General features: G+C 42.1%; 1 protein-coding gene across 2 annotated transcripts; it reads right to left on the bottom strand.

Moving 5' to 3' along the window:
- Positions 1–250: 250 nt before the first annotated feature.
- On the bottom strand, positions 251–14,408 carry alkbh3 (alkB homolog 3, alpha-ketoglutarate dependent dioxygenase). Of its 2 annotated transcripts, XM_083917376.1 has the most exons (11): positions 14,303–14,408; positions 12,966–13,051; positions 11,858–11,967; positions 10,879–10,913; positions 10,520–10,567; positions 9,112–9,215; positions 6,347–6,435; positions 5,787–5,996; positions 5,064–5,162; positions 1,724–1,866; positions 251–426 (listed from the first exon to the last, which is right to left on the bottom strand). In XM_083917376.1, the coding sequence occupies exons 2-10, from the start codon at positions 13,039–13,041 to the stop codon at positions 1,741–1,743; spliced, it is 897 nt and encodes a 298-aa protein (XP_083773502.1). In that variant the 5' UTR covers positions 13,042–13,051; positions 14,303–14,408; the 3' UTR covers positions 251–426; positions 1,724–1,740. The 2 variants fall into 2 exon arrangements, with proteins under 2 accessions (XP_083773502.1, XP_083773501.1); XM_083917375.1 differs by having other exon boundaries at positions 251–1,866.
- Between the last annotated feature and the right edge of the window lie 261 nt (positions 14,409–14,669).

The following is a 14,669-nucleotide window of genomic DNA, read 5'->3' as shown; positions in this document are numbered from 1 at the left end:
TGAACATTTCACTGCTCCCTCTATTTTGCCAACATTATGCACAGATATGCAGCATATTTTCAGGACAAACTTCTTATAACTACGTGGTATTTTGTTTGAACTTGCCTGTCCCCCAGGAAAGGGTAAGCGTACTAAAAATGAAGGATTTAAATTCCATCTTTATCAAAATAAGGTACGCTTAATTGACAGACATCTATTTTTTGGAACATAGCACAAACAGAGGATTATTTAAAGTCATTGTTTATTTCAGAACCACAGCATCAGGAACAGCTCTGACATCTCTTTAGCGTTACAAAATAAACAGCATCAAGCATTGTGTCGCCCCTTAAGACATGAACTTTCTTCAATACACACAATTTCAGCGGCCAATTTCATGTTGGAGAAGGACCCAAAGTCATTTTTTCCATAAAAAGTCGCTCTGGTAATCTGCCAAAATGACAATAGTGAGTATTTGAACCAACATGCGACTTACGCAGGGAGGTGCATGCAGAAACCAAACAATCAGGCATTACCCTAAATCTCCATGGATCTCAAAATCATGAATTTGTAACTACACACTTTACGTTTTAACTGTGTTGCTGACTTTGCCAAGAACAGTGTTTAGTGGCTCCCTTTCTTTAGTTTATATTGTTTATTTCAGGCTGTTAAAGCTCCTTTTTTATGACTGTGGGACTCTTCTGTATCTCTTTACCCCTGTACGCTACTTGTATGTACCGCATCTGTGGCCATATGAATTTGTTTTCTAGCACATGCATGGCCTTTTTGATTCAGTTTGCATTGATGTCTTTTAATCCATGACAAAAAGCAAATTATTAAATAAAAAGAAAATACTTGCAAATCAAAATTGGTATGCAAGTAATTTGACTTTGGTTACCTTTACAGTACTGTTTCCTACACATCACACACACCGTTTATTATCCAGTTGAAAATGCAATGTTCACTTGTGTGAACACGCCTTAGATGAACTTTAACGGTTCTACATCATGATATATTACAGGTTTTAAGATAACCTGAACCTTTTTGAAGGATTGATGAGACAAATCTTGGACAATTAACTTAATCCAGTCCATGTAGGAGCTGTAATTGGAGCCTAAATGGCACTCTACTTGTTCCTTCTCCTTTAATACCAAAAAGCTCCCAAAGATAAAGAAGGTACTAAATAATTTATGCAATTCACCAAAAGACACTTCGACATTTACTTGCTTTATTATAGTCAACAGGTCACTGTCTTTCATAAAGACACTTTTTCATGAATTATCTTAGTGTGTTCTAGACCTATTCTATACGGAAAGTGTCCTGAGATAATAAAATTGAGTTGAATGACGTGTAATTAAAGTTTAGCATACGGACCAAAGACTTTCAAATGAACAGGAACAACCGTCTGGGCTGAACAAAGTCAAAGTAATATGCAGCGCTGACATTTTATCCAGCCTGTAAACCTTCATTATCACCTATTCTTTCGCTGAACTTTTCTGAAAAACACACTAATATCTGATAATCACCGCTGGTCACGACTGCGGTGTTATTATGGTTTGCAGGTAAATTCAGGTTGAGCTGCAAAATCTCCCCGTTTAAGCTGTTGTTCGTACCGCAGCCTGTGACTGAGTGACGTGTTTACAAGACTTGTTTCAAACACCTGAAATTGCTTAAAAGCTCAGTGTGAAGGACAAAGACGTCCTCACAGCACCTAGCCATAACTAGACAGTTTCCTCAGTAGTAGTACCTGACTCTGAGGGCAGGTTACAGTTGCCTGGGTGTGAATCGCAGCTTGGTCCCAGGCCTCTGGCCCTCTGGCTCTGGGTACATAGTTCTGAAGGTCATGTTGATGCGTGGGCCTCGGTCATGGTACTCTTTAGCCACTTGATGCTAGTGGAGATAGAGACACAGATGAAATAGATTAAAAAAAACATGTGGGTCTTTTATTTAGAAAGATTAATAGAAAGTTCTGATCTGCTGGTTTAGGAATCCTGAGGTGAGGAGTAAAACAAAGCTACAGAGACCTGCTTTAAGACTACAGAAGTGTCCAAGCTCAGTCTCCCTACTCTGTACACCAGACTCCTCCATCTCGGCTCATTTATCCCACCCCTGGCACCAGGAGATCTGAGACCCTTCTGCTCTCCGGCCGTAGGTATAAAGTCCCTAGGCTCTACATTTCTTAATGCCATTAACCATGAACTACAATCCACCTTTTCGCACTTTGTACATTTTTTTTACTCTGCACTTTGCAAACTGCTATAACTTGCTATTACCAGCCACCAGCTTGTTGGCGTATGCAAAATACAAGGCTCCCATGTTCTTTGTTCGTTTTATGCTGCATCAGAATCGCCCTCCTGGGACAATAAAGATTTATTGAACGGAAAAGTCAGGAGGGAGAGGCTCACTGCATGGTGTCTAATGGACACACTGGCTGCCTTTTGCGATCCGTGACCAGCTGAATGATAACATGACATTCTTCCCAAAAGCATGCGGGCGACATGAGTGCAGCAACATCTTGGTTTCAGGTTCTACAGTCTTATCAGAGGATTTGTACCTGTAAGTGCAGGCTGTGCTTTATTCATCTGGAGAATCTGATAATGAAAACATATAAATATATTCTAATATATGCAGTAAAAAGAAAAAAAAGGTTGTTATACTGTAAGTTGTTACAAAGATACAGACTTATTCGTTCAACGGAGATTAAAAAACAAGCCTGATATGAGAAGATTCACATTTTAAAGACTTTCCTAAACACATTTACACACGTGTTTGCGCTACAGCTGACCTCTGCACTCACTAACAGACTAACAAATACCATTTCACATGTGGGGGAAAAGGCTATTTTATTCCCCCTTTGCAAAAACAATGCCGACACTTTTTCTGGAATAAGACAAAATGTTCAGCTCATTTGATTTCTGGACCTTTTGCACATTAGAGTGACTTCCAATAACACACACACACACACACACGCACACGCACACGCACGCGCACGCACGCACGCACGCACGCGCACACTCCTTCAGCTACATCTGAAAAAGGAGGTGAAAGGTTTGTTTATCCACAACAGTGTCAAAAGCAAGAGTCTGAAACAAGCAGAAATAACCCTCCTATCCCTTTTCAGACTACTTGGAAAGGATTGACAGGTTTAGTTAAATATTTAGCGCTCTCTTCTAAACCTCTTCAGCGGAGCCAGGAGGTTTTATAAAAGGCAAAACTGTGGACCGCAGCGACAAAGGAAGAATTAATGGATGAGGTGATCTTCTTTCTCTGGCAAGATCTTTAAAAGGAGAGATGAAACCTTTGTTGAGATACTCAGGGAGGTGTCGCCATAAAACACCTGTGACCTTCTCCCAAGCTCACACCTCTTTCACAGTCTCTGTAGTTTTCCCTCTCGTCCCCCACCCTTTGTCACTCACTTTCACTTACTTTTTAGCATGACCAGTGAGATTGTTTCAACACAGCAGCGTCTAAAATGTAAAAAGCCAAAACTCTGGCCATCTTTCTGGAAGTATTGCCTTAAAAAACAAGTACATTTCAACTTAATTTGATCTCCATGTGCAACTGAAAGACATATAATGTTGTCTAACTGTTTTGTTATGCATCCTTTTTCCTTTTTGTCTGTACAGAGTTTAAAAACAGCACATCTGAACAGTATGACCAATAGACAGACAGACAACTCGTCCAAAGACGGAACACACTTAGTCAATATAAAATTCAAACTCTTGTATTATTACATACTCACACTGTCGAGTGCAACCCACATTCTCCGTAAAGCACAAACAAAGACTTTTCATCCTCCTTCATGCTCTCATATAAACCTGGCCGCTGTCCCCGATTGTAAAACAAATTACCCACATTATGTTGAAGCTCTGATATTCTCTATACTCTATCCATCTTCACTGCCTGTCAGTCAGGGGAGGAATCTGAGTGCTATCCTCTCACGCAGCACACACAACACAAAGACAAAGTCTTCACCTGACCTCACCTGGTTGAGGCAGATGAGGTTTTTAGTACATGACTGTTTATTAAATGTAATTGTCCGAGGTTACATGAGGTCATAGTTTTTGTCACAGTTACTGTTTCAATAATAGTAAAGGATAGTTTAGAGCAGGGGTGTCAAACTGATCCAGTAAAGGGTCGCTGTGGCTGCAGGTTTCCATTCCAACCAAGCAAAAACACACCTGATCCAACAAATCAACTGTGTGAAGACAGTTCAGGTGATTGAATAAGTCGAGTCAGGTCTGTTCTTGCTTGGTTGGAATAAAAACCTGCAGCCACAGCAACCCTTTACTGGATCAGTTCTACACCCCTGGTTTAGAGCAAAGAGTCATATCTATTTCTGGTATGATTAAAACAAATCACCAGGCAGTAGCTCAGTCCATAGGTGACTTGGCTGGGAACCGGAGGGTCGCTGGTTTGAGTCCCTGTGTGGACCATGAATGGAGCTTGGAATAGTGGCTGGAGAGGTGCCAGTTCATTTCCTGGGCACTGCCGAGGTGCTGTTGAGCAAGGCACCGAACCCCCAACTGCTCGGGGTGCCGGTCACTGGCAGCACCCTCGCTCTAACATCTCTCCATTAATTGCATGTATATAGGTCCTGTTTGTGCATGAGTGTGTATTTTCCGGCCTGTGTGTGTGTGTGTAACATGAAAAATTAATAATAGAGTGAAAATTGAATTTCCCCATTGCGGGACAAATAAAGGAATTCTTCTCCGTCTTAAATATGTCATATTGATAGACATTACTGTTACAGTGCAGCGCCTTAAACATGTTTATTGTTAGAATATAATACATTTATAAGAACTTAACACATTTAGTATGCATTTATTAAACAGTTAACTATGCAATTATTATAAGTGCAAAATAAGGATTTATAACCCTAATAAAGCATTGTTCTCGTTTTGGATCCTGTAGCTGCAAAAACTATGCTTAAAGCTGAAATTGGAAACTTTCTATGAAAAACAAAGCATCTTACGCGTCCTTCAAAGAGGTCTTTCTGCCCGATTCTGATCTGTCCCTGTGTTCAGTGGTCGGTTCTTTAAATAGTGCCCGTTTGCCCGGCCTTGCATTTGATTGGTGGAGCCTACCTGCCAATCGTCCTGTGTGGCTCCGCCCATCACCAAAAGTGTCCCGTGACTCAGAGGAACCCGTATACGCTCCACATAAGTGTAGTCACCGTTCTCCTCCTAAAACATAAAGAGCATAAAGAGAGTAAAGTACGATGTATGACACACATACACACTTAGTACAATGCTCAATGGTACAATGTTCTGTCACATGAAGACGCATTAATACATAAAAGGAGAACAAAAAGCCAAAAAACTAAGTTGAAGGCACATTCTGTTACCTGCAAACCACAACTAGGATGCCACCACAACTCTTCTACATCATGACTAATGAAGCCTGCCTCCTAAGAAGTGTATACTTTAACACTAAAAATAAAAAGACAACTATTCAACACGGCCTCAAAATACTCTAAACACACTCCCCTGTGTATAGTTTTTCCACTACCTTACTTTGGCTGCAGTTCTGCACCCCACTACCCTCGGTCCCTTGTTTTAGTCAGATTTGCACAGCACTTCTGCTTTAAGTAGCGTGTCCATAGAGGCAGGAGTGTCTTAACACCCAACGACCGCATGAGTAACAGTAAAAGGTCAGAAAGAGTGCTTGCAGGCTTTAGAAGGCCAAGGCAAATACTGTACAAATATAATGCATAATATACTAATTACTTATCTAACCAACATCGTTTTTTATGCTGTGTCGACTCCCACTGTAAGACTGGAAGCTAATGTTCATGCTCATCATCTCACCGGTGGAGGCTGCTTGCGGAGGCTGAACACTCTGGTGTCCCCCAGGCTGAGGGAGCCGATGGTGGGCTTGTTACCCATGGAGGCCTCATCGTCACTGTGCCAGCCGATGCTGTCGTGACCGTCCCGATATAGGTTACACATTAGTGAGTTGAAACTGCAACCGCACGCCTGCTCCACTGCCTCGCGAAGGGTTAATAACAATGGATGCCACTAAGAGGGGAAAAAAGGAGAGTTCAGCAGATGATTCAGAAGATAAACCGTAAAATATGAAACTAAGTGAATATAAAAGTAGACCACAAGAGCATTGTTCAGTAACTTGCAAAAATAATTCAAAATCAATGCAAAAAACGTGATAAAATCGCGATATGATACTTTTGCCATATCGCCAAACCCCCTTATGTGCGCTCTCACATACACCCCCTCTGGGTAATGTCAGGTTTGCAGTGCGTGTGCGAAGGGGGGCTATACCAACAGATGTAAAATAAATGCGTGGATAACGTTTTGTGAGTTGGTTTTTCTTTACAGTCTTCGTGACTTGGAGATCTAACGAGTTATCTCACCTTTGTGTTAGCATCCAAAGTGGAGCGAGAATATGTGTAGGGCAACTCTCCAAACCAGCAAGTCAGCCTGGGCTCCTCGTATGCCTCACCTGGACCGACACACACAAACCAAAAACATTAAACCATGGTCAGGACATTTTGTATCTGTAGCAAAACCTGTAATTGCAAATATTTTAGTCCATACTGGTGGTTCGGCATGTTGCTGCCCATTAAAATGATACTCTACTGAGTAACCATCACTGAAGCCTCAACCCCTGCAGGCTTTAAATACAATGTGACAATTTTCCTTGCTTATGGAGAACAGCAGCTGTGGACGTTTCTCTCATATCCATCTCTATGTTGTATCAGCAACTGGGTCACGGCAATTTAGACTTCAAAAGAGAATGGATCCAGTGTGTTTTCATAGCTACTACTTTTTTTGCTGAATGACAACTATAAGTAGGGCAGAAAGCTGATACAGTTTTCTTCTTAATATATTAATTTCCAGCGTTAACACACACATGTGCAATTATCATCTGCACCAGAATCTACTTCTAGCAGAAGATAAAGTAACGTGAACCTCTTAATCTCCCCTCTGTTGTTCTCAGTGTATCTTTCTTTCTCTGGGAACAACAAAATCTCTTCCAAGAAGCAATTCTCTGACATTAGTGTGCTTTGGCCGGCCCTCCGGTACAAGAATACGGTGAAGCCAAAACAAACTACTCAAGCTGCTTTTTATGGCGCTGAATTATAAAGAGCCTCTGGAGCTACAGATCCGTATAAATATGTGCGGCCATTTATCAACTTTCAAAAGCATGACCCTTTCCATGAAAAGATGCCATCAGGGGGGAAATGAACAAAATATTACACATCACATGATCCAACTTAGAGTCGTGACTAATGGTCGGAAAAACTGAGTCACAAGTGTTTTAAACCAAGACAGGATAAACGACAGAGAGGTGACTGGTGAGGGGTTAATATCCTTTTCCCACTACTTCCTCTTTAATCCCACAATCACATGTACTTTTGTTAAAGTCTCAGACGTGACTGACTGAGATAACACAACTTTATGATCTGGTGTTTGGAAATCATCCCGCTCAGTTGTCCTTAACGTGCCGTTTGTCTGCGACGGAGCGAACGCAGAGTAACAACACCAGATGGACGAGAGCCAGCTGAGAGAAAGGGCCGATTCTGAGGCAACGTCTGGCTGGAGCTCAAGTGCTCCCTGTACATAGTCTCTCTGTCTGGGTACAATGTGTGAGTTATTCTTTCTTTTTAAAAGGAAGAGCCAATGTTTTGCCTTCCAGATTCACCTAACTTGAATAAAAAACATAACAAAAATCCAGATGCATGTTGAAAATGCATCTTCCCCGTCTTCCCCTTGCCTGGGAAAAGATTTTTTCATTGTACCCCCCATGCGAAAACATGGACGTGCCCCCTGATATGTGCTTCTACACTTAATAAACAAATTGTATTCTGTATAAAAGTGTTTGTGTCTCTTAATTAATGTGGAAACTTTCTGCTTGAATCTCAACAGTACGTTTACATGGACATTAATATGAGGCTTCGGTTATGATCATACTGTATAACGTAGCCTATATACTGAGAAATTAGATCAACAGTCTTTTATTATGTAATAAGTTTGAAGGAAATTATACTAAAAGCGATATCATCCCTACTAGGATACAACTTGAGCTACTGTATTGACAAGATTGGAGGGAAAGCGCAGTATAAACAACACACACACACACACACACACACACACACACACACACACACACACACACACACACACACACACACACACACACACACACACACACACACACACACACACACACACACACACACACACACACACACACACACACACACACACACACACACACACACACACACACACACACACACACACACACACACACACACACACACACACACACACACACACACACACACACACACACACACACACACACACACACACACACACACACACACACACACACACACACACACACACACACACACACACACACACACACACACACACACACACACAGCTACACTATAACGTCGTCCGCACCGTCGCCTGTCTTTCACCGTCACACACCACGGAGGACAGAAGTTTCTATTGTACATTTTCTTCATGTGGTGAATCTGATCAACGGTTAACTCTTGACCTACTGGACAGTGGCAGGGCACACAATGTTTTTGCTTTCCCCCCGTCTTTTTCTGTCTCTTGCAATACTTGTAGCATGTCTTAGAGAAGAGAGGGCTGCTCCTTGGGCCGCCCCCCTCCAGGTCCTGGGACAACTGTACGCTAGTCCCCCCACCCTTGACGGCTGGCCTGTTTGCTGGGCCTCTTTCTTTGTATCTTGTTATACCTACTAGTTTGAACTTACATTGTATACCTACTTTCTTTTTTTTTGTTTTTGTCCCCTTTGTTTATCTTTGTCCACTTCAAATCACCTCTTTTGTGTCCCTGTACTTATCTCAACTTACTCTGTAATCACTTTATTACACAATTAAACAAGAAGAAGAAAATGTGTGTAAAAGATTTTACAGCCGTGGCAGGTGTGAAATCTACTTTCTAATATTTATATGCACCATAAAAAGAAGGAGAAGTTCAACACTAACTGTACTGAAACGAAACCAGAACAGACATGAACCCAACAGCAAACCGGCTGAGGTGGGGGAACCCTGTCCACAACCCCTCTTGCTTACATCAGAGGCTCAAATTTCACCCCCTCCATCCTGCTTTTCCTTAAGCCCCTGGTACCCACCCTGTCTGTAGTTGGTCTTCTGGGACCAGGGAAGCTCTGCCAACAGCTTACTGAACATCCAGTCAGCCTCTTCTGTGGGGAGAAACCCCGGCAGCAGCCGCAGTCTGGACAGAGGATGGAAACACATTACTTTTCTCATGCTGACTGTCTTTCTGAATATACCTGTAAGCCCCCCCCCCCCTTGAGAAAAGCCCAGTCTGCTCTGATTGGTCAGGGATTGGTCTGCTAATTTAGCGATCCTGCGTTACTATAGTATAGTTGTGACATCACAACCGTACAGAGGTCCTGACAGCTCTTTAAAAGGTGAGTGTGCATTTCTCCGTGGATAGTGTTTTGTTATTGATATCACTGTATTTATGTAGCACCTCGATCAGCTACATAATAAAAGGAGACATGGATATTTACATTTTTTCCAATATCAGACCTTTAATTTAGGCCTTTCTGAGGAAATTGAACATGTCTATGAATTTTTTAGGAGTCTATTTTTAGTTTAGAGATACTGTTGACAATTCGTGGTTTTATTTAAAGCCCCTCTCATCACAACAACAAAAAATTCACTTTTTACAATATGAGACCTTTAAGTTTTAATGTTAAACTCAAGAAAAACATAGCTAATTCTGAGATATCAAAAGCCCCTCCAACAGACACACACACACCCTGAAGGCCTACGGGTTTGGGCAATCAAAAATAACTGGTTCAAGTCTGGTCACCTCTATAGTATCAAAGCCCTGGCTCCTTTCTCACCACCGTAAAGTGATCGTGAATGTTGGATCTTTGGTTTCGGAGAGCTACAGAAACTGTCGACACAGCCCTCCCCAAACCGACGTCCGGGGAAGCTGTTTGACCATCCGACAAGCAGTTCAGAAGAAGCACACCGGCCCCTTTAGTGCCCCTTAATGCACATCATCGAAAGTCAGTAGAGGCCTGAACCTTAAAATCTCATCCAGCTCAGACTTGGATGCAAAGTAGTCTAAAAAGCTCCATTATTGTTAAGATTAAGGACTACCAAAAGAGCAATGTCCCTTTTGTCTTGTGTAAAGAAATAAGGCATTAAATAGCCACCACCGCAGACTTTAATCACTGACTGTTAGGCTGAGCATGGCTGTGAGTTTTAGTGTCCTTGCTCTTGGTTGTTTGTAATTTTGGTGGCTCTAGGTATTATAGCCTTGATAAAAGCATCAGCTTAATGCCTACAAAGTAGATGGAACATTAACAAGAAGGCTCACTTGTATGTGTCCTAATGGGTAACATGACATTCACTAAGAGCTACATACACTGCTGCTTGTGGGGAGAGTGCCATCTAGTGGATTTAAAACCCATTCAAAGAGCTGCTGAACACGACCGTTTGGTAAAAACACATCATTATTTATTCCCCTCTTTTTCATCTATACAATAAGACTGCGCTCACCTGGACACTCCTGATGGTCCATGGCTGATCTCATGATCACCCGCCTGTCTGTACACAACAAAATGATGTAGGTTAGCCAACAGGTGCATAAGATACACCCAAATAACAAGGCAAAATATCACGAGGCAAGAGGCTGAAACACATTTAAAATGAATGCAACTCACGTCACAAATAATGCGGGACAAATTTAAGGTATTTGCCTCATTTAACACAATTAAGGTGGCGCAATTGTGTGTGACGGCGTGTGTAAATGCATCCAAACTTCGAACATTGTGGGGGAAAATATCACCCCTAAATTGCAGTATTTTCTCCAATGAAAAAAAACTGAAAAGTCTGTCCAGTGAAGATAGAAAACTTACTCTATCACCCTCTCCGGTGGAACATCTCTCACTTCCTGCAACGTAGAATAGAAAGAACAGAGTGAGCACTTTATTATAAAACATTTTAACAGTCTGTGTAGCGCCATGGATGTGTTGCTTGGCACTAGGAGGTAATATGTGTGTCTGGAGGTATGTCTATGTGTGGGCGGAGTCAAGGGTGTGTGTGTGTGTGTGTGTGTGTGTGTGTGTGTGTGTGTGTGTGTGTGTGTGTGTGTCACTGGAGCTGACTGATTGCTTGATGAATGCCACCTGTGTCTAACTGGGAAATTGTTCGTTTGATGCAGAGAGGGGAGATGCAGGGTGCTCGTATAGCATCATATAGCCAATTTCTGCAAGTCCATCCTCAAACTGTACGTACAAAAGTACTTTTCACTGACAGGATAATTAAACACCCACAGACTGCAGTGACGGCTTCACGTTTCCTTTTTGGATGAAGCGCGTTGGACAGAACCCTGTGTTCCCCTCTCAGTGACTGATTTGGTTTTTGATAGTCACGACACAGTCTGCGTAAGTGTGGCTCCGTCTATATCCTGTTACTGCCCACTTATGTCCAAGCAAATAGCTGACGGTCGCTTCAATAAAACGCCATAATCCAAGCTCTAGGGCATGGGTGTCAAACTGATCCAGTAAAGGGCCGTGTGGCTTGCTTGGTTGGAATGAAAACCTGCAGCCACAGCAAACCTTTACTGGATCAGTTTGACACCCATTCTAGAGGGTTTACATGGAAAAAGATCTCCGCAGACGACGGTGGAAAACAAGGGTGCTTTCCAGGCTCCATAGCTTCCACAAACACTAAAACATGCACAGGTAGCCTGAGCCACTTAGCAACCAATCAGAAACAGCAGCTACGATTGGTTTTAATCGTCACACTGTGGTAAAAACAACTGCTCAAAGAAGTCATAACGGAAAATGTAAAGTAAACAATTATCTCTAATATCTTTCCAGGATTTATGTCTACCTTGTTGGGCTGGTGAAACTCAAACACGTTAGGTGTTTTCTGAGGCCCGCATCCCCAAGAACTCGGGGCTTGGTTGACACTTTTGGGTTGTTGGCTGTTTAGAACGGCACCTGGTAAAAAATAGAAAAGAAGCCTTTGATTACATATCAGGCTCATAGGACTAAGACTGCAGCGTCCTGTGAATATGTAAATATATAAATAATGTTCTCATTCAGTGAAGAGCAGGTTGAGGGAGTTACAGTGGGCACGGAGAGTATTCAGACCCCCTTAAATTGTTCACTCTTTGCTCATTTTAATTTGTTTTCTCCACACACACCGCTTAGAATTAACGCCAGAAAGTTTAATCTCGGCCTCATCGGACGACAGAATCTCATTTCTTGTGGCCTGGGAGTCCTTTGTGTGTTTTTTGGGATCCTCTACGCAGGCTTATGGAGGCCACTGTGCTCTAAGGAACCTTTAGTGCAGCCTTGACCCGATCTGTGCCTTGATACAGTTCTTCGGCCGTTACTTCGACCTCATGATTCTCATTTGCTCTGATGTGCACTAAGCTGAAGGTCTTGTATAGACTGGTGCGTACCTTCCCTAATCATTCATTCATTCATTCATTCATCTTCAACCGCTAGTCCCTGTCGGGGTCGCAGGGGGCTGGAGTCGATCCCAGCTGACATCGACGTGAGGCGGGGTACATCCTGGACAGGACGCCAGTCTATCGCAGGACACATAGAGACGAACAGAGACAGACAACCATTCACACCTACAGGTGATTTAGAGTCATCAATGAACCGAACACATGCACGTCTTTGGACTGTGGGAGGAAACCAGAGAACCCGGAGAAAACCCACGCAGACACGGGGAGAACATGCAAACTCCACACAGAGGGGCCCAAGCCAGGATTCGAACCTGGAACCCTCTCTCTGTGAGGCGACAGTGCTAGCCCTGTGTGCACATTAATTAGGAAAAAAGATCTACTGTCATGATGAACTCTCATGGTTTTAGCAAATGGCTGCAAATTAACAAAGAGTAAAAAATGTAATGGGTTCTGAATACTTTCCGTACCCACTGTACACACTACCCGTGCAACATGTATACACATTGACCTTTAAATGACCTTTTGGTGCAGAGTGTTTCGGCAGTTGTTTGGCCCAGGAGCCCTGGACTCTGGCACGCTGACGCTTGTCTGACATCACATCACATCTGTGGGGAGAAGTCAGAAGAACGAGCTCACACCGACATGGAAACAACAGAAAATACCCGATCACTTCACTCTCTGAGGAAAAAATCAACATTTATAAAACCAAGGACTTCCAGAAGAAACATCGGACTCTTTCCTCTGAAGAAGAATTACTTTATTTATCCCACAAAGGGGAAATTGAATTTTCACTCTTATTATTGATCATGTTACACACACACAGGCCCAATATACACACACATGCAGACAGGACCTATACATGCAATTGAGGAGAGATGTTAGAGCGAGAGCTGCCAGTGACCGGCGCCCCAAGAGATGAACTGGCACCTCTCCAGCCACCAGTCCACACTCCATACATGGTCCACACAGGGACTTGAACCAGCGACCCTACGGTTCCCAGCAAAGTCACCTATGGACTGAGCTACTGCCGCCCACTCTGTCACAATAATGTACGACAACCCACAAAGATTAATTTGTCTTTCTAAACTGTTATCATTTCATTTTTTAAAACAGGACAGAACCAACACACATATATAGAGTAAGCACACGTCTGCATTAGGGCTGCAACTAATCTACTGATTATATTCTCAATTAATCCATTAGTTGTTTGATCTAACAAATATAAAATGTCTTGTTTTGTCCGTAAATCAAAAGATATTCAGTTAAATGTCAACAAACCGGAAAAATATTCTCATTTATGAAGCTGGAAACAGAGATTTTTTATCTTAAAAATGATTCAAACCAGTTTAAAAGAAATGTGGACATTAATTGAATAGTTACCTAATTAACCTAATCGACCAATATTTGCAGCTTTAGCCACTAGTGGAGTTATCAGTGTTAAGGACTGATGTGGCATTATTTGATCTAAGTGTAAATGCTTTAGTTTTGCAGTCATTGTGCCGTTGGTTTATTATGACATATGTTTGGTTTATAATTGAATATATAGATGTAATAGTCTGATTTTGTCTTGTTTGTTTGAACCGTTTATAACATGAACCTTTTGGCTACATCTTGCACATTAAACATCCCACTGAACACCAATTTATGCTCTTAGTGACATTTAACAATAAAACAAGATGGTCGATAATAAATGTACCAGTCACAAAACACTATGAACCAACTAGTAGCATGCTGTATCATCGTCTAACATGGTCTTTTCGTTCTTAAACTCCCGGAAAAACATGTAGTTGACAGTTAAAATACCTTTTAATTCATCTTATATTACATTTTTACCATCTAGTGTATTTAATACTCACCAGAAAGGCTGCTAAAACGCAACCCCGCAGCTAAACAACAGAGACAACTCCACATAACCCAAGACAGCTGTGCAATGACAGCCATGGACGTGTGTGTTACAGGAAAACACATCCTACCACGGCCACAGGAAAGAGGCTGAGTCACCACACAAACATCACGGCGCTCTGGGGGGTATGACGCATGCGCAATAAAACATGGTGTTCAATTGCAAAATGAGGCTCAATCTGGGCTGAATACAGTAGAAGAGTTACATCCTTTACTGGTGTAAATGACTCACCTGTTGTTAAAAGATGCTTCAGCCCATCTGGTAGGAAGAATCATTAGAAAATCTGTGATATTTACCAATTTAATATTATCTCGGTTACT

This window comes from Echiichthys vipera (assembly GCF_963691815.1).
Source record: "Echiichthys vipera genome assembly, chromosome: 7".
NCBI lineage: Eukaryota > Metazoa > Chordata > Actinopteri > Perciformes > Trachinidae > Echiichthys > Echiichthys vipera.
The sequence above is the reverse complement of the archived record's forward strand: the minus strand, read 5'-3'. Positions and strand labels throughout refer to the sequence as shown.